At 46.9% G+C, this 19,296-nt stretch overlaps 2 protein-coding genes across 3 annotated transcripts; one reads left to right on the top strand and one right to left on the bottom strand.

Annotated features, from left to right (window-relative positions):
• Positions 1-3,414: 3,414 nt before the first annotated feature.
• LOC120667408 (60S ribosomal protein L8-like) lies at positions 3,415-4,972 on the bottom strand. The gene is made up of 2 exons (XM_039947488.1): positions 4,157-4,972; positions 3,415-3,906 (listed from the first exon to the last, which is right to left on the bottom strand). Exons 1-2 carry the CDS (start codon positions 4,597-4,599, stop codon positions 3,561-3,563), a joined length of 789 nt encoding a protein of 262 aa, XP_039803422.1. The 5' UTR covers positions 4,600-4,972; the 3' UTR covers positions 3,415-3,560.
• Positions 4,973-7,967: 2,995 nt separating this feature from the next.
• LOC120664873 (auxin-responsive protein IAA18-like) lies at positions 7,968-12,285 on the top strand. Of its 2 annotated transcripts, none has more exons than XM_039944247.1 (7): positions 7,968-8,226; positions 8,889-9,256; positions 9,358-9,526; positions 9,899-10,161; positions 10,297-10,444; positions 11,325-11,388; positions 11,541-12,285. In XM_039944247.1, exons 2-7 carry the CDS (start codon positions 8,899-8,901, stop codon positions 11,574-11,576), a joined length of 1,038 nt encoding a protein of 345 aa, XP_039800181.1. In that variant the 5' UTR covers positions 7,968-8,226; positions 8,889-8,898; the 3' UTR covers positions 11,577-12,285. The 2 variants fall into 2 exon arrangements, with proteins under 2 accessions (XP_039800181.1, XP_039800182.1); XM_039944248.1 differs by having other exon boundaries at positions 7,979-8,226; positions 8,895-9,256; positions 11,541-11,976.
• Positions 12,286-19,296: the final 7,011 nt, after the last annotated feature.

A 19,296-nucleotide genomic window follows, 5' to 3' on the forward strand; every position in this document is an offset into this window, starting at 1 on the left:
CATAATCTTATGACTTAGAATCAGCAAGAGTAGAAAAAATTCCAAATGTCTTAATGTGCTAATAGTGCAAGTACTTATGGGAATTAGAGCACAAAAATAATTCATGTATTTCTTATTAATCTAAGACATAGCTTATTGTGATGGAAAATCACTTAAGCTTGAAACTTATTAGAGAGCATCTTAATTGTACATGGTGGAAAACATATAATTTTTCAGCTTAAACAATGCGAACTAATGCAATGTTCATCAATGGAAACATTAAGGCAAATACACTTATTCTGGATTTTTTTTAAACTCAAACTTAAACAGTGAAATCACATAAATCATGAAGAGATCAAATTTCACTGTAAATATAGGCCTCATAAAATTTTAAACTTTACCATATATAATCAGTGCATAGAAACATTATTAAACTTAGTTGCACTAAAATTTAAACTTAATTTGTACTAAATGATAAGACTTATTAGTCTTTAGATTCTTTCTCATTTAACAAGAATCACTTATAGCCCAAAAAATGAACTCATTATCAGTGTTAATTTTCTATAATTATTCTCATTATCAGTGATAATTTCCCATAGTTACTCTTAAATTAATTTTATAACATCAAAATTATGAAAAAATATCACTATTCATACTAGAAATATCTATCATAGTTAAAATTAAGCAATAAACTTATTTGCGAAATTATAAACAATAGACATCTCAAATATGAAATAAATACTTATGGACATTAAATAAACATAAGGCTGATAATTGTAAGTGCAATAGTAATTAATTAAAGCCTTTAAACTTAAACAGTGAGGAAATAAAACTTAAAACAGTAAAACAGTAAATACGAAGGCTTTAAAACTTAAACTGGGCTAAAAGACTCATGAAACAAGCCCAAAAAACTCCCCTTCGCGCGCGGGCCGAAAGTGCACGGCACAGCTCATGCGGCCCAAATGGCGCAGTCGGCCCATGTGGCCCAGTTCGGCCCACTAACCAGCAAACCCTAACGCCGGCTAGATCTGAGCTGTTCATCATGATCTAAAGGCCACGAACTGATGTGGTACAGTATAAAAGAGTGAGATGTGTCTGAAAACCCTAATCTCCTCACTACCTTTCCCTTCTCATCTCTCAGATCGAGCCGCCGCAACCCGCAACTCACGCGGCCATCGGGGCTCGCAGCAGGCCGGCGTCACCTCATGCGGCTGCGCGTGTGCCAGTGGGCCGCGCGCTCGTGAGCTGTTCGGGCCCCGCGGCAGCGCCGCTTGACGTGCTGGCGCGCCGGCCGCAGCGCCTGCAGCGCGTGCGCCGACCGGCTTGAGCCCGGCACCGCCTTCTCATGGCGCGTGGCGGTGTGGTCCACCGGCACTGCACCTCCAGGCCATTCTGGCCCCGCCACCAGGCCTCATGCGCGGGAGCTGCTTGTGCCCCGCGGCCGCTGCCTGATGCGGTCCTGGCCGGCGCTCGCCGCCCCGCGCACGCAAGCCGTCGACTTAGGCCGCGCGCGCTGGTCCCGCATGACCTGCTTCATGCGGGCCCGGTGTGCGTCGTCGGTCGGTGCGCCGCACGGGCCCTCCCGCCGACACCACGTGCGATCACGTCGCACGCGGCTCCGTCGGGGGGCTCCGCTGCAGTGCATGCTGATGACCGGCGGTGTGCAAGAACACCATGCGCAGCGCCTCATACGACGCAGATAAGTTAATCCCCATACTTTGGTCGGGTTAGGAAAAATTGGGGATTTTCTTATGCGATCTGAAAATTTGCATTCCCCTTCTTCTAAATGCTCACTGTTGCATCAATTTCATGAATCTAAAGACTAATTTGCGGAAAATTAACATGAACAGAGGCATGATTTTGGGGAAAAATTTAGCAGCAACCGTAAACCCTAACCTTAATTACTTGACTTAATCATGAACAAACTGATTTACCTCGGACTAATCATGAATTAGCATTAAACATAATTATTTATATCTAATCCGAGGCACTTAGTATGAATAGATCAAGATTCAACATAAAGTTGAACTAAACTGAATTAGATTAGATCTAATTTCGTAATCAGATTAAGATTTGCATTAATCAGGATCTAATCTGAACAATCTGAGGTACTTAGCCTAATCAGATTAAGATTTGCATTAATCAGGATCTAATCTGAACAATTTAGGCTAATTGCATTCATAAACATGAATTTGTTCTTACGGCACAAGCTAATGGCACATTAATTTACAATAAACATGGATCTGTTTTAGGATTATATAACATAACAGCTTAACAGATCCAAGCATCATGCATTGCACGTGGATAATAATAGTAGATCCAATCTACTAACTGCATGGTTCTGGATTAGGACCATGATAGATCTAATCTGGCTTTGATGCCAATTGTTAGAACTAATTAACCATAAAATAGGATTTTAGCTTAGTCTAATCAAGATCACTAATATTTAATGCGGAATTAATGATTTAAGGACTAACCAGAACCGGTAGTCATCATGGATGTCTCTGTTCATGAAGATTTGTTGATGTAGATGAAGTAGAACAGGATGAATGTCGATGCAGATCGAGGGACACCGTGCTTCCAAACCTTCCAGCACCTTAGAGATCGGTTAGGTTAGGGATACGCTAACTTTGACGGCTTAACTCGTGAGTAATCACGATTAAGAAAAATCAGGGGTTTCCTCTTGGTTATATAGTACTGTAGGCTTGGGGTCGGGCCTTTAAATGGGTTGAGTTTGCCTCCCGATCAAAGGCAACTAACAGGGATTAATAATCAGATTAGGATTTGGCCTTTCGGCCCAATTAGATCTTGACCGAGGTCAATAATTCCAACACGGCAGGCCTGCAAGGGAGGGCCAGCCGGGTGGAGAAGGCGGCGATCGGCTGCTGGAGGTGGTGGACTGGTGCAGGGAGGCGCAAAGGAGATGCGATCGCGGGAGGATAACATTTTTGCGCGACGGGGAGGGGGGGCGGGCAATCGAGGGAGCAAAAATCTTGTGGGTGTTGGGGAGAAAAAAATAAGAAACTCTTTTTTTGAGTCGAAGCTGCTCCGATTGAAGATCACGCCGTTGCTCCCCATAGCAGTACCGTCGTCACAAGTAGCCCAAATCAGCTCGATGCTGCACCTGGTCAGCTTGATGTCGCGCCAGTACCGATATGAGGCGGAGAGGCGCAAGGAGGCGACCAGCGATGGGAGGGGATGAGTTCAAAAGGGAAGTGAAGACGATGGGATCTATTTGGGTAACCCAACCAACCACTGCGTTTGATCTAATATGACACCGGAATTCAGTGGGTTAACCGAATGAGTAATTAGACTACATTTGTATTTTAGGTAATGGGTCATAACCTTCATCCTGATCGAAGGAGGACCGAGGAGAGGGACACATCAAATCTAAGATCTCAAACAAAATTAAAGAGTACTCCTCTTCTAATTAAATTAAACGAGCTAAAAGGAGAAGGTTGATTAATAATTGTACTCGACAGCGTACTTAATCCAGCAAAACCCTACTTTTGATAACTATCCCTCTCAAACGACGACAAAAACCAACGAACTAATAAGCAAATATATCTGCGCGCGAGATCTCATAACATAGATTTGCCGGCGGTCCCGGCGGTCTTTTGGCCCTTGCGCCCTCTACCAGTGCTCCGCGCGGCGATCTGGCCGGTCTTGGCACCTGGCGGAGCGTCGCGGCGGACGGTGGAGGCGTGGCCAATGTGCTGGTGGTTGCCTCCTCCGTGGGGGTGGTCCACGGGGTTCATGGCCACGCCGCGCACTCTGGGCCAGCAGTTCCTCTTGACGCGGAAGTTGTGGTAGGCGTTGCCGGCCTTGAGCAGCGGCTTCTCCGTCCTGCCACCGCCGGCGACCTGCCCGACCATCGCGCGGCAGTTGCTCTGCAGCAGCTTCTTGGCGCCGGACGGGAGCTTCACCCTGCATCCACGATCATATCCATATCGTTAATAATCAATTAGTATGCAACGTACAGATAATGATCGCACATCAATTCGAATGCTGCATCATGCATGGTGATATAGATGCCTATATGACCTGGTGGGGACGAGGCTCCGCTGCAGTTACCTCCCCTGCAGTTGGGTCACTGCCGTGTGGGGCCTGCACGCGTGGGGCCCACGTGACAGTGACCCAACTGCACGGCGGCCAACTGCAGCGGATCCGGTTCCACCTGGTGGTGCCGTTGTCTGTGTTGTGGCTGACGACGATGGCGTAGTCGCCGGAGCAGCGCGCGAGGGCGCCGCGGTCGCCGACGCGTCCCTCGACGTTGCAGATGACGGTCCCCTCGGGGAGCGTCCCGATCGGGAGGACGTTGCCGATGCTGAGGTCGGCGCGGCGGCCGCAGTAGATGAGCTGGCCGGTGTACATGCCCTCGGCGGCGATGAAGAGCTCCTTCTGCTGCCGGTAGCGGAACGGGTGGCGGAAGGTGACGCGGGCGAGCGGGGCGCCGCGGCCGGGGTCGTGCACGATGTCGGTGACGAGGCCCTTGAGGTAGCCGCTGCGCTCGCCGACGTCGAGCGCGCGGAAGCGGGCGGGGCCCTTGCGGTGGTGGGTGTGGGACTTGAACACCGACCCCGCCGCGCCCTTGCGCTGCGCGCGGATGACACGGCCCATGGCGGCGGCGGCGGCGGCGGCTTGTCGATGGATCGGACACGCGGCCGGGGTTTTGGTGCACGAGTTTATATGGGTCGGGCGGTTTCGTTCGAGCCACGGAAGGGTTAGGTTATATGGCTGGCTAGCTCATCTGGCGGCGTAGATTCGCCGCTGGCGGTGGGCTGTGAGCCGTCCGATTGGACGTGAGGATTTGTATTAGTACAAAATGCCATCAAAGCTCCAACTACGCGTGTGCCAGATATAGAAACAGGGACGAGAGATAGGCAGTTGCTGTCTTGAAATTTGAGGATTTTGCGATGCAAAAGTGATTTGCCATCCAAATACTCTAGGGTGATTTGTTTTCCTTTCCTTTTGGTCGAGGAAGAGGAGATTTGTTGCTGGCTACTGGGACCAACGGCCCACCTCGGGTCTTGGGCTCGTGCCGTCAAGATATAACTGGGCTGGACGCGAAAAGGCCGAAAGGATTTATCTACAATGGGCCCTCTTACTTTCGTCATATGAGTACGGGCCTTTCTCACCTACTACGACCATCATTCTGCAATTCTCACAGACTGACCAGTCAGAGCACTTGCTACGCTCCGCCGTGGCTGACCAGTGACCACCACGGCACACCACCCCAGCGGCACGAGGCCGCAATGAACCAGGCGACCAGCAACGGCGGCGGGGCGCTGTCTGCAAAGCCCGAGATCGAAGCCACACAGATCCCGCAGATCGCACCAGTGCATTGCGTTTCCCACACACGCCTCCTCGCTCGCCACCCCCACCACCACCGTCACCCACGAGACGCGCACCGGCCGCCTACCCCTCCCGGCGCCCCCGCCGCAACGCGCTCTCCGGGTCGGTGCCGGCCGGCCGCACGCCGCAGCAGGACCGCGCCGCACGTAACGTAACCGATCGTGTGCCTCACAGCTGCACGACACTACTACTCCTCCTCGCCCGCCCGGCCGGCGTCGCGCGCGCACGGCGCACGCACGCACGCGTCTCTCCGGCCGGCCGCGCGCGCGCGCGCCTGCAGCCGCGGACGCCACGGCGTGGACTGGACGTGTACTCCAACTCGCTCGCGAGGCATGGCAGGTGGCGCTGGACCACCACCCAGCGCCGCGCCGTACCATACCGTCCGTCCGCGGACCTGATCCGCGCGGCCGAACGCACGCCTCCGCGGCCGCCGCGCGGGTGCCCAAGCCCGGCCACTTGTGCGCGCCGAAGTCCACGCTGACGCTCCCCTGGCATGCCGTCGGGTCCACGCTCCTCGGGCACGCCGGATCGCCGGCGCGGGGCGGGAAGTCCACTACTGGCTTTCTCCGCCTCGCGCTGCTAGCTAGCTGCTGCTAGATATTCCGCACGCACGATCGTGGCCGTCGTGTTCACACCACCGTGCTTTGGCGCGTTGCCGGAGTTCTTCCGTGCTGGGTTACGCGTCGCACGCTTTACTTCGTTGTTCGGCTTTGCATTGGCTTCGTTTCGTCGCCAAGTAGGGAGCCAATTTGAGGTGTGTGAGAGAGGTGGTTGCTCGCTTTCCCGTCCCCTTTTCGAGTTCGGTCGTGCATGGGCACGGAAAGTGTGTGCGGCCCCCCAGTTGCGGCCGCATGTAGCTAGCCCGGCACTACCTGCACCGGGCCGCTTGAGAGTTCAGATGCTTGCTTGGGAGCCCTTGAGCAGTAAGCAAAAGCGTTGCCATGCTTGAGTATGAGTATGATCTTTGTTCATTACAAGTACTGGCATAATAATGGCCCGTTTTGAAAGACCATTTGATCAGAAAACGACACAAAAGTCAGAAGGACGAATCATTTTGCTCAACAAAAAACCACATTTTCGACGAAATGAAAAGAAGAAGGTGTTTGCAGATCTGTTCTGTTCTGCATGCCGCATGGCCGCCCTTTCTTGCATAATTGAAGAAGCCGTATGTAGCCCAGCACGAACATATTCTTCAGCAGCATGGGTCACCAACCCATTGGCACACAAGTTGCACAGCCCAACAGCAACGCCGGCACTGGTCCCCCCGGGCTGCCGATTGCTGAAGCCAGCCAGCGCGAACCATTGCATCACACCCAACCCACACCAAATCAACCAAGTCCATCGCCCTACAGGCGACACCAACTACATGTCCACACCGTAGGCAGCATCCATCCCATCGATCACATCACCTCACCCGCGCTCGCCCGGATAAGCGTCGCTCCCTCCGGCGCGGCGCGCCTGGCCGGCACCCCCCCCCCCCCCCCTCGCGTCGCCCCGACCCCAATCATCCACCCCACGCGCGCACGCAACGCCGAAAGAGGACGACGCCGCTGCCGCTGCCGTCGCCGTCGCCACAGAACCTGTCATGGAACACCAGAAGGCATAAGGATGGATCCGGATGACTGAACATCCGAATTATCCGTATTCATATCCGCATAAAACGTAAATATGGATATCCGTATTCGAATTTAATATGAATGTCATATGGATGCATCCGAATTCGATTTTAAAACTTTTCTCTATCCGATTCCATATTCGTATTCGAAGAATATCCGATCACATCCGTATCCGCAAAGAAAAAATGACTAGTGAGACAATATTAAACTTATCTTTATACCTATTACTTAATGATGTACACTATTTAAATTATTTAGAAAGCCAGATAACTAATAAAATATTTATTAAAATTAGTAATGATATAAAAATTAACTTTAACTATTTAATATATTTATTTCATGATTAAAATTATTTAATACGAGTCAAATTAATTATTTATTTAATAATAAAATCTTTTTTATATAGCTTAATTATTAAGTATTTAAATATTTATTTATTTTACATTTATAATTAGTATTATATAATTAATATAAAAGTTATGCATAGATAATTATATTTTTTTATTAGCTATCTCCTAATCATTTACTCCCTACTTGTATAATGATTTTGATCTACTATAAAATTGTTGACAAAATAAACTAATACTCATGATAGCTCTATGTTTCAAATCGAGAAGGTATCCGGATTCGTATCCGGATTCGAACTATCCGTTTTGTATTCGTATCCGATGAGATCCGCATTCGTATTCGTATCCGGATTAAAATGTGGTAAAAGGTGAGATCCGAATCCGATTTCATCCGTATCCGATCCGAACCCATCCTTAGCAAGGCAGCCAGCAACCGTGTGTGATGAGTGCAGAGTGGGCTGAAAGGAGAGACCGAGAGAGATACATGCTACAGGGATGTAGCTAGGGGGGCTATAGAAAGGGGAAAGGGATCCGCTGCAGTTCGGCAGCCTGCAGTTGGGCCACTGACAGGTGGGCCTGCATGTGTGGGGCCCACGTGTCAGGGACACCACTGCAGGGCACTCAACTGCAGCGGATCTCGTTCCATAGAAAGGTAGGCCACGGGGGGAAAAAAAGAACGGCGCCAGCTCGGGGCAGGCACCATGCTGGTGGTCTGGTACAAAAGAGAGGCCAGGCTCAGGCAGCAGCTCCGCCACAGATAACAGCCTTCTTGCTTGCTTCAGCTGGCTAGCCGGTAGCGCCCCTCACGGCCTCACTCCACCGGAATTCCCACTCCACCTCACCTCATCAGGGTTCTCGAGTTCTTCAGGTAGCTCTGGTCTGGTCTGGTCTGGTCAGGTGACTGCAGCTGGTCGATCTTGCCTCAGCAGGTGAGTTCTTGGTTCCTTTCCATGCTCTCTGCTGAATTCTCTTTCCGTACGATTTAGTTCGAGATCGAAGGCCTATGAAGAACTAGCAGTAGCAGAGAAATCTCCCTCGTCTGGATCGATCTCAAGGACTGACGTTAGAGTCTCGATTGGGTGTCTCAACTCTGATGAAGTGACCTTGTGCGGATCCTTTCCTCTGCTAGCTTGAGCACCTATTACAAGGACACGCTTGTGTTGTACTAGTAGAAGACTGGCTTCTTTCGCTTGACGCCAGCTCGAGAGGGTTTTGTTGTCTCCTCGCCGGATAGGATGAGCTCCCGGGAATGCCTTTGACGTGATTTGATTTGGTGACAGCACGAGTCATATCTTTTCCCAGCTTTTCTCTTCCCGGCTCCCGTTCACTTTGACCTTGGAATTGCATAAATCGCACGTTTGTTTCACACTTTCTCCGTCCCAAGTTGAGTGCGAGACTCAACTTTTCAAGTAGCAGCTTACTTGTACTCCTCCCAACTCCCCGTCAAATGTTATCATAGGCAGAGTAGGGTTTGATTGCTGTTTGAAGCCTTCAAGATTGCTGACTCTAAAGCCCTGGCTAAACACTACCCACATCCACATATTTATATGCAAATTATTAAAGGTCTGTTTTCCTCCTGTGCCTCTCCTAGATCAAGTGCCATGGAGGAAGACTCCAGAGGGAGAGCTCCTTCCACTCCCCAACTGCTAAACCTCATCCGAGGCGAGGGAGAATGGAAGGTGGTTAGGGAGGCAGCAGATGGAGGGAGATCGTCAAGAACCACAAGCTCTGAAGCCGAGGAGGACACGGAGCTGGAGCTGAAGCTGAAGCTCGGCCTCCCTGGTGTCCAAGAGGAAGAGAGACCAGCCGGCCCCAGAGAGAAGATGCAGCAAGAACAGGAGAGCTGCACGGCACTCTCCCTTGGTTGCTTCCCGTCACATTCGAGGCTCGCCGCTAGCACTGCTACTGCCACAGGGGCAAAGAGAGGCTTCTTGGCGACCGTTGGTGCCAAGGCAGAAGGTAAGTGTACAAAGGAAATTAAAACATGCAGCGGTTTATTAGTTCAGAAAGCTGCAATCTCGTTTTGTTTCTGACAGCTTTTTTTCCTGTGATTTTTGAAGGTTGTAATCAGAGGCACCAGGACAGGCAAGGGTGTGGGGACGAGTTAACATTGGGAGATGAAAACATGGCAGGTGAGAGGAAGAAAGGGTGCTGTCCCCCATCGTCGTCGCATGACTCGGCTGCTGCGCCTGTGCACAGCAGCAGCAGCAACCCCCACCACCAGGGGAGGTGAGGATGACACAGCCTTGTTTTACTGGCTTTCCCATCTTTTTGTGCTCTCGGCTATGGAAGCTATCAGCCAGTATGCTTGTTTATTTTTGTCACGGCGTATGCGTGATCATGGGAAAGGATTACGTAGTTTAACGTTCCTGTCCGTTTCAGCTTTACAAGCTGATCCTGGCTTTCTGGATCCATTGTCAAAGCAAATCAGTTCAGGAAATTGACGGCGCATAATTAGGGATGCAGCTACATGATTTAAATATTCGATTAGTTTGTGGATAACCACGTTTGCTTATCTCATATTCTCATGAAATATGTTCAGTTTTAATGGGAAAAACTTTGAGACTTACTGAAACTCGCTGGTCCTCTGATTCATTGTAGAGGTGCTGTTCATCCAGTGGTCGGTTGGCCTCCAGTCCGGGCCATCAGGAGAAACCTCACAAATGGTAGTTCATCTAAGCAATCCCCTGACCGACAAAACGATGAAGCTGGTGACAAGGCGAAGCTAACCTGCAAGAGGAGCCCGCTTGTCAAAATAAACATGGACGGCATCCCCATTGGAAGGAAAATAGACCTTGCAGCATACGACAACTTTCAGAAGCTGTCGTCTGCCGTCCAGGAGTTGTTTTCTGGCTTTCTTGAAGGTACAAATTAAACAATAGACCGCAGAAAATAATACTCGGTCAATTTCTTCTATAAAGATGAATGCTTGAGTATCTAAATAGAACCAATCAGAGACATCTTTTCTATTTCTGAAGAATATGATTTTGGTCCTGCAGCTCAGAAGGATTTAGACTGCACTAAAAGTGGAGAGCAAGGAACGGAAGAGAAACTATTTTCTGGGTTATTGGATGGAAGTGGCGAATACACTTTAGTTTATGAAGGCGATGGAGGGAGCAGGATACCAATTGGGGACCTACCTTGGAAGTAAGACTTCGATGTTCCTTTCTCTTTCTACGTATATCACAATCCACACACCTACTAGCTTTCTATAAGTTTCTGAAGCATAAGGAACACTATAATGCACAGTTTTTGTTATAGAAAAGATCCAGTTTAAACTCTCGAACTATCATAAAAGTTCGTTTTTCAACTTTCGACTAAAAAACAGATAACGAAAGTCATCCAACTGCCAAATCCACCAAATTTGGCTCTTTAGGTAGTTTCAAAGGTGGTTTCTCATTTTACGAAACTTAAAAAATATACAAGTTTAAACTTAAAAACAATAAGTAATTTATTTTAAATAAAAAATACAAAATGAGTAACAACGTTTTTCTAAAAGTATAACCTATCTATTGGTACTCTATTTGTTAGTTCTTCGGACTCAATTTTCATGTTTCATGTATTTGTTTGCTTGTATCTATGCCTTTCTTTCAATAAATAAGATTCAAATAGAGCAACAATAGATAGGTTACATTTTTAAAGAAATAGTACTAGTTCCCTATTTTTCTAATTCAAAATAAATTAGTTTTGATTTTTTAGGTCAAATTTGAATTTTTATTTTTTAAAACAAATATAAAACCATATTTGAAACTGTCCAAGAGGCCAAACTTGTCCTGTTGCGACAACTGGATGGGCCTCGCTATTCGGATTTGTAGTTGAAGGTTGAAAATAGAAATTTAATGATAGTCCCAGAGTGTAAACTAGAATTTATTTTCTTTTTTATCACCTTTGGTTACAATCAATTTTTTTGCTTCCTGTGCCATAATTCCAATTCCAATTATTCCATTATTTTGTCAAAATTTGAGAATGACAATTTAGAAACATGCTTGTGTACTATTTTAATTAAATTATTCATTAATTCCTGCAGTGTATTTATTTCTACCGCTAAGAGACTGAGGGTCATGAAAAGTTCAGAACCTCCCCATGGCTTGGTAAGTACAGTGCAGATTCAGGCTGTTTTTGTTTCCCGTTCTGAAAATTTTAAAACCCCGCCTCTGGTTAAATTGTATAATTGAATTATTTTATATGGGACAAATAAATCCCTGGCTTCCCACTCATTTATGTTTTTACCCCCTTTTTACAGATTAAAACTACCTCGGGGAGGGCAGCAGATCATTAAAATGAGGCCAGTCGTGCAGCCATTGGATCATGCAAGCTGTTTCAATCACCGGCTTCCTTCAGATGACTCTTTTTCGCTTGTAGAGATAAATCTACTAAGATAAATGGTAGCATATTGCAGATGCCTGAATGCACTGCATATTTTGTAATTTCCTTGCTATTTCTGATATAGCTATGCAGCATGATCTAGTAGGATTTCCTTGCTATTTCCGTTCGGCAGGCTGGAGCTGGAGGCTGGAGCTGGAGTTGTGTGAGAGAAAAACACTGTTGCCTGGCTGGTGGCTGGAGGCTGGAGCTGGAGTTGTGTGAGAGGAAAATACTGTAGAGGCTGGAGGCTGTCCACCAGCCGAACGGGGTGTAATTACGGTGAGATGAAAAAGGCATACGTAATGTTCAGATCACAATGGCGAGCATGCTAACCAAGAAAACAAGCATATACAACTATGGGAGGCTAAGCTCATCAACAATTGAGGAGTAACTTGTTTGAGTTTCCAAATGCTAGGGGTGTAGAGTCACCAACTCTCATCATACCAATTCAGCATCGGAAAACTCAACGCAATTTTTTCAGGTCAAAGTATTTGTCACAAGCACCATGAGGAATGCTTTGACCTGATTCCAATTTTTTACTGTAAAGATCTGCGAGAAGTATGAGGTATACCTGTAATTTGTACTACAAAAAAGCAGAAAAATCCATACATCCATGCAGCAACTCTGGAACTCTATTTCACTGTTGAAACGTCACTATTCATAAACGGCTGGCTGGTTTATAATCAGAAGCTCCATCTGCAGATAAACAAGAATAGTTAGTGTTCTTAAGATAGAGATTAGAACTGTAATCAGTTATTCATGAAGCATAGGACAACAGACCAAAAAACAACCATTTCTTTTCCTGGTGCAGATGGAAATATTCACTGCCATGCTTCCAGCCTTGGAATTGGGGACAAAGGAAAAGTCCCTGTCATTGGACCACTTCTGAATGCCGAACGGCGGAAAAGAGGAAGAGACGGGGTGGATTACGAAAGAATCTTTAGCTCCTTTTGTTGTGTTCTTCCCAAACATCCGTATCCGCCCGTGTTGTGCGTATTTTAGTTGCTAGGCTAAAAGCTATATTGCCTTTGCAAGAACACTGCATTGGAGCATGTGAAAGCAGCATGAGTACTTACAAAACTTAAGCATGCCAGTTGCCCAATCATTTGCTTTTCGATATAGATAACTAACATTAGTAATTTAGTATCAGTCTAATGTCTTGCCTGCACTATGGTGTTCCAGCATTCTACTCTTTTTTTGATAGAAATACTTTAAAGGAAATCCCTAAAGCTTAAATAGGTGCGGCACCCAGGGTTTGAACCCTAGGCGGGAGCCCCCCAACCAGTGACCTTTACCAGCATTCTACTCTTGAAAACAACTTATCAAACAAATACATATGTCCTGTGGTGGATTGAGATGCTAGGTGAACATGCTACTGGAGACTGCAAATGCAACAACATGAAGAAAAGGTTTTCTAAATGTCGCCGTAAATGGAAAAGATGAGCACCTAGTCCAGATCCTCACATTAGCATATATAAAGGATATGATCAAATGAACAATTTAGCTTCGTCAAAAAGTTCTTTGCTTTTTTTAAAAAAAAAGGTTGAACAAACCTAGTCTAATCATAGGAGCCATACAAGCATGCATAGTTCTTCATCATCAATGTCCAATCATAGGATCCATATCCATACCAGCATATATATTGTTTATTCATCACCATTGTCCTAGCATATAAGTAGATAATGCCTCAAAAGACATAACTGATCCCTGCTTTTCTGCAGCCATTTTGACTGTAGTAAGACTCCAAGGATGAAGATATTATGCTTAACAATCACAATCTGGGCATAGAGGTTATACGTGAAAGTGCAGAAAAAATAAGAGCAGTCTGCATATATTTCCAGTATCCAGTAAAATACATGGTCATAAGCAAATTGAGGACTATGCAAAACACTTCATATCTCAGCTAGTAGTATACTCCTATCTATCATGCACTATTCCTCATGTGATACTAACATTGTGTAATTCATCAAAAGAAATGGCTGTGGGGAGTGTGTATTAAAACCACCCTAGACATTGATTTAAGATCACAACCAGCAACCTTTACAAGATAGATAGATAGCTATGACTATGGATGGCAAAAAATAGAGAGCATCTCTTTTCCAGAAAGAGACTAGATAGCATTTGAATTCACTGAAAATAACTGTTCAATGGCAGCCATCAAGTTGGCGCATCATGAACAGATAAAATCAAAGCATAGACAGTTCAGATAAGTGCAGCCAAAGAAAATAACTTTACAGCACGATAAGCAAATATGTGGTGCTAAGCATCTCTGTTCTCTGAGAGGCACCAATGCTAGAAACACAGAAACTTGACAAATCTGATAAGTTAGGCATTGCACCAAAGAATAGCCTCGCGAGGTCCAGATTGTGCCCCCCTATTTCGCCAGGTGTCCCGGTTAAAATAAGACGTAGACCACACAAAACAATGGATAAGGATTTCTTAATCCTTATCTCTGTTTGTTCGATGCGGAGTACAAGGCAGAGGAGATGAAGAGATCCACGCCTTATACGTGCACGGTGCACCAACCAAAATGTGGAATATTTTCATTTGATAGTTTTAATTTTTTTCGGAAGAACAAATAAAATGTCTGTTACTACTTACTAGCTTGTACTTGGCGGCTTATCCTCATTTCCTGAACTCTCTAGTCAAGTGGAACCTTACAACAGTGATCAGCTACTAATGGTCCATCAGATCGTAAAGGTAATGGAAATTGATAATAACTACGAGTAACTTCCTTGTCTTAACATTTTAGTTTCAAACTATCCTCTGGGGCATTTCGACGCATGAAAGCATCATGCAGCGGGAGGGAATCACCTGTAAAATTATAAGGTCAGCATCTGAAGGAAGAGACTAACCAAAACAAGACAATTGTTAATCTATGTCCCCCACCTCCCACCCTAACCTGCCGGCGTTGCGAGGAGGAAGAAACTGCCGGCGTCAGGAGAAGGAAAATGCACAGTGGTTGGGCCCACCGGTCAGCAGCGCGTTACTGCAACGCAACCGGCCGCACTCCGAACATTTGCGCAACCGGCCGCTCTCGACGGCGCCGAGTGGCGAGGCCGGCGCGGCCGCTAGCATGTCGAGCTCAGCGCCATGCGTAGGTTGGCAGCGGGCACAGACCTGTCGGATTTGGCTAGCCCAAACCCGTGTCCATGAAGACAGAACGAAACCCGCTAAAAAACACATGCCCGTCACGGGTTCATTTTTAAACCCAGACCCAAGCCTGTTCGGGTCTCGGGTTGCCCACGGGTCATTCGTACCCGTCAACAAGCGGCGGCGCCAACGGCAGAACCGAGAGGGAGACGGGGAGAGGACAGTGGAATTTGGGAACAGGACTGGGAGGGCCCAAGGCTGCTGTGCGGCCATGCGCCTGCGGGGAACTGCGAGTCCTGGACGGTAGCCGGGTAGATGCGAGCTGCGGGCATCAAGAGGGAGGCAAGCACGCGCAGCTGCCCGCGTGAGCAAGCACGCTGGCCGCTAGGCAAGGGCTCGCGGGCGGAGGGGCGAAGTGCGCGGCCCTCCGGCTGAGCAAGCGCGCGGGGCGCTGCGCGAGCGCTCGCGGTCGGGCGGACGGAGCGAGCGAGTGCGGCCGGAGGGCTGGGGGACTAGGGGCACGCGCAGGTCGAGCGAGCCGCCGCGCGAGAGATGGCCCTGCGCCCTGCGTGGGTTGTGGAAGGATTAGATTAGGGTTTGTGGATGGTTCTCGTATTATATAGTTGAGTTTTTGGGCCAATTTAGTTGGGCCGAGGAATGGAGCTACGGGCTTGTCTGCTTCATGGACCGGGTTTAAGAAATCCATGGGTTTGCGGATTCGGGTTCTACTATCCCAGACCCATGCCCACAAACCTGATGTGTCTGATATCAAACCCATTAACAGACCCACGAGTACAAAATCTAACCAAGACTCGTGCCCTAGTGGAGTAAAAACCCATCGGGTTTCGGGTTTCGGGTACCCGTTGCCATCCCTAGCCATGCGGGTCGAGGTGACACTTGTGGGCCGGAACAGGCCGTGTACCTCTATGTAATAGAAGGAGAGTAGTGGGCCGTGCCTCTACGAGCAGGATATTGGGCCAATGGATGGAAACCAACGTCTTGACGAGGCCCGTGCCCCGTGCCCCCGTCCTCTGGTGGACAACGGAGTCGCTGCAGCGGCGGCAGGTCGGACTGCTCGTCCGTCGTCAGTCATCAGATCCTACGCTGAGCTTTGCCTACAGGCTAGAGGCCGAGGCATAGCTCGAATTCCTGATCGTGCCTGCAGTTTTCGGAAGAGATCTCCATCCTACAAGGTGTCTGCCACTCTGTATCGTCGTATCCATCCATGGTCGCAGTCTGACGGGTGGCTCCGCCTCAGTCACCACGTCTCGTTGTCCATCTCCCCCCTTTCTCATAGGAAGTCCGAAGACTAGAAAAAACAGACGCCGCCGCCGGCGACGCCGGACATCCACCGATCCACGTGCGGGTCGCGATCTGCGCAGCCCAGCAAGGGGGGAAGTTTCTTCTCTCTCGAGGCAGATCACTCATTCAGTCTCCCGGTAGACCTGCAAAGCTCGAGTGCTACTCACGACCCTTTTTTTTAACTAAAGATTATCTTGGGTAAAATTAGCGGCAAAAAGTCATCATTTGCTGCGGTGGTGACGACCTCTTGAAATCCTGAATGAAAAAGCACCCAATGATATAAACTAGCAAGGTTGCCCGCGCAAATAGCGCGGGTAGCTAGATTGTTTTTTATAATAACATGTCCAAATTTTACTTGGAAATAAATTTATTAAATTATATTATTTTCATTATCATTGTTTCATTGAAGTGGCCCATACCAAGATACTGTTCTTTTCTCCATCCTACTGTATGACGTGGAATGTGTATTCATTTTCATAATAAAGGGACGGTTAGTTGTGGAGAAGTATGGTTTTATGTATTTATTGAAAGCACTATAACTATTTTTTCTTTAGCTGTATTTTTTTCATCATAAATTTGAAGTTTGCATCCTTACAAGCTCCTCCACATGCTAACCACGTGATTAATATTAATTTGCCTCTTGATTTTTTCACTTTTGTTTACATACAAATTAATATTAGATGTTTGAAATACACTCATATTTGATTATTTCACTTCCGAAGCCATGTAAAAACTAATGGCTAATGTACCTAATTTATTATTTGGTAGGACTCTATATGTGAATATTCAATTTTACTTAATTTAGTTTTCAATTTTTAAATATTTGAAAAAAATACATAGGGAATACGTTCTCAAGGCGCCATGTTCAACCTATTATCGATGACTTTCTTTGCTACGGAAGTTTGCCTTCTATGACTCTTGGCTTTATCTTCATCAGAATCATCTTCTGATTCCCTCACAAATTCACTTAATTTCTTGGTATACACGCACGCTACCCTACACCTGAGTATATTCAATAGGCTGAGCGCTGGTAGATCCCTGAGATATTGACGAAGTCACCACAAACGTCTCGCTATTGACGGGCACATTGTCTATCACTAAAAGAATAACATCGGTTAAATTTGGGAATAAATCCAGGAAAATGTGAGCTCTAGTGCCGAGTCAAATTGAACCTGGGTGGGCTGGTTCCATCACAAGGAACCTTACAGATGAGCGTTGCACTTAGTACATAATAGGCTAGTCTAAACCGTTATATCTCTATAAAATCCAATGATGTATATACTTTTGTTTTTCCAATTAAAATCGTAATTTCTACACGCTTTCAATGAACATTGGCTTCTTTTAACATTATGGCCAAGTTAATTTACAACTGATCCTGCCGAACAATCTTGCTGGAGTTCATGGTGACCTTTTGTGCATGGAGATTGGTCCAACAAATCAATCTCACCGTTGTCTTGCTTTGGTATAATATTTTCCCTTCTATATCTATCTAGCTTTCATATTGCTTTGATCCTCCTCTCTTCAAGCATCACGATCGTGGCACTCCCTCTGCTCACACTATTTTTTTTCCGTTTGTCCTGGTGGACGAACATGTCCTCTTGAAAGCCATGGATAGGCCATTATAACCGTGAATCCAATTTGGCACCCGTGCGCTACAACGCTTCCTGGCGCGCGACGGTACAGCCAAGAATCCAATTCAACGTCGCGCGCTAAAGCCCTTCGTAGCGTGCAATGCGACACGCACACGGCAGCAGCCACAGACGGAGATGCTGTACTCTGCACCTACCAATCTGACAGCCCAGGTATTCATTTATTTTCTCATTTCACTTCTATTCCTTTATTAGGTTCCATAATAGTAAGTGCTACTGGTTTTTAGCATACCTTTTTCTTTTCTTTTCCAGGTTTCCCTTTGGCCTTCTATTTTATCTGAAGTTTTCTTATCTTGACAACTTTTATATAGAAACTGTACTAAAAGTTATATTGAGGATTTGTACTTATAAATTGTGTGATTAAAGGTTGTGTGAGAAATCTTTCGCATAACATCTTCATACAATTTGTGCTAAAAAGTTATCCACTATAAGTTATTTGAAAAAAATAGACGCATTAAATTTGTATGTATCGTAAAAGTTGTGCTAAAAACTTATTCGTCAAGTTGTTAGAAAAAAGTTATGCGTAAAAGTTGTGGGTATCATAAAAGTTATGATGAATTGTGTAAAAAGTGGTGTGTAAAAATTATATTTACAAATTATAATTTTACAGAAATAGAAATCTGTGGAGAAACAAACTTTCCAAAAAAAGAAAAAAACAGCTGTTGTCGGAAACCGTGCGCCAGCAGCTCTCCTGGCGCGCGATGATTAGCCAGCCCCCATTATATCATGTTAAGAAAAAAAATAACTGGATCATGTTTCCTTTTATGGGTTATGTGGGTTATGGAATCATGTTTCCTTTTATTATATTTATAATCCATATGATACTTTCATAGAACTATTTTGGTTCCTATTATGGTTCCTACTTCGTATGGAAATCAACTTTCACATTTTTATTTTTTATTTTATGTATTTATTGATAGTATTAGATATGGACTCTTTGAGTTAGTTTTGACTGTTAGATCTTCATAAAATCTAACGGCATAGGTTCTTCTCTTTTTTAGATTAATGTGGGAATTTCTAGACCCTCTCGGCGAACGTGATGACTTCTTTTAACACTATTGTATTAAGATAATAGATATCAAAATTTGATGACTCTCTTTAGCAGGGGCGGAGCCACCACTAGGGCGAGCCCGGGCGGCCGCCCTAGGTCCCCTTGACCGAGCAGTAGAGGATATCCTCAGACCTCATTTCTCCACGCCGCCGGGAAGGGAGCAAATCGCGGCGGCGCCTGCCGGAAGCGAGGACGACGCTGAAATTTGAGAGGAAGACAGGCAACCGCGTACTAGGCCGAGACTTGGTGGCTCGTGGGCCGAATATTGGGCTGCGAGATGTTTCAGGCTTCAGCCCAGCGCAGCCTAGGGTTTGCGTGGGGTTTGGTGGCCGCTTGGCCAGCCGCCCAAGCCAGCCGCGCGACGCGACCGCACCCCCGGCCCCCGCCCGCCCGCGCCTGCCGCAGCTCGTCGCCTTGTCCTCTAGCCTTTGCGCCCGCCGCCCGGCCGCTCGTCGGCCGTCGCCCCATCCGACCGTCCGGCCGTCTCGTGCACCTCTGCAGGCCGCCTCGGGCGGCCCTCGGCGGCAGCACCTCCCGCC

This window comes from Panicum virgatum, chromosome 3N (genome assembly GCF_016808335.1).
Source record: "Panicum virgatum strain AP13 chromosome 3N, P.virgatum_v5, whole genome shotgun sequence".
Classification (NCBI taxonomy): domain Eukaryota; kingdom Viridiplantae; phylum Streptophyta; class Magnoliopsida; order Poales; family Poaceae; genus Panicum; species Panicum virgatum.

Bases quoted from the DNA above. Each gene is read 5' to 3' on its own strand.
- LOC120667408 (XM_039947488.1), bottom strand. From the start codon at position 4,599: ATGGGCCGTGTCATCCGCGCGCAGCGCAAGGGCGCGGCGGGGTCGGTG. The intron at 3,907-4,156 runs GTGGAACCGGAT...TCGTGGATGCAG, and splicing joins ACAGACAACGGCACCACCAG to GGTGAAGCTCCCGTCCGGCG.
- LOC120664873 (XM_039944247.1), top strand. From the start codon at position 8,899: ATGGAGGAAGACTCCAGAGGGAGAGCTCCTTCCACTCCCCAACTGCTA. The intron at 9,527-9,898 runs GTGAGGATGACA...GATTCATTGTAG, and splicing joins AACCCCCACCACCAGGGGAG to AGGTGCTGTTCATCCAGTGG. The intron at 10,445-11,324 runs GTAAGACTTCGA...TAATTCCTGCAG, and splicing joins ATTGGGGACCTACCTTGGAA to TGTATTTATTTCTACCGCTA.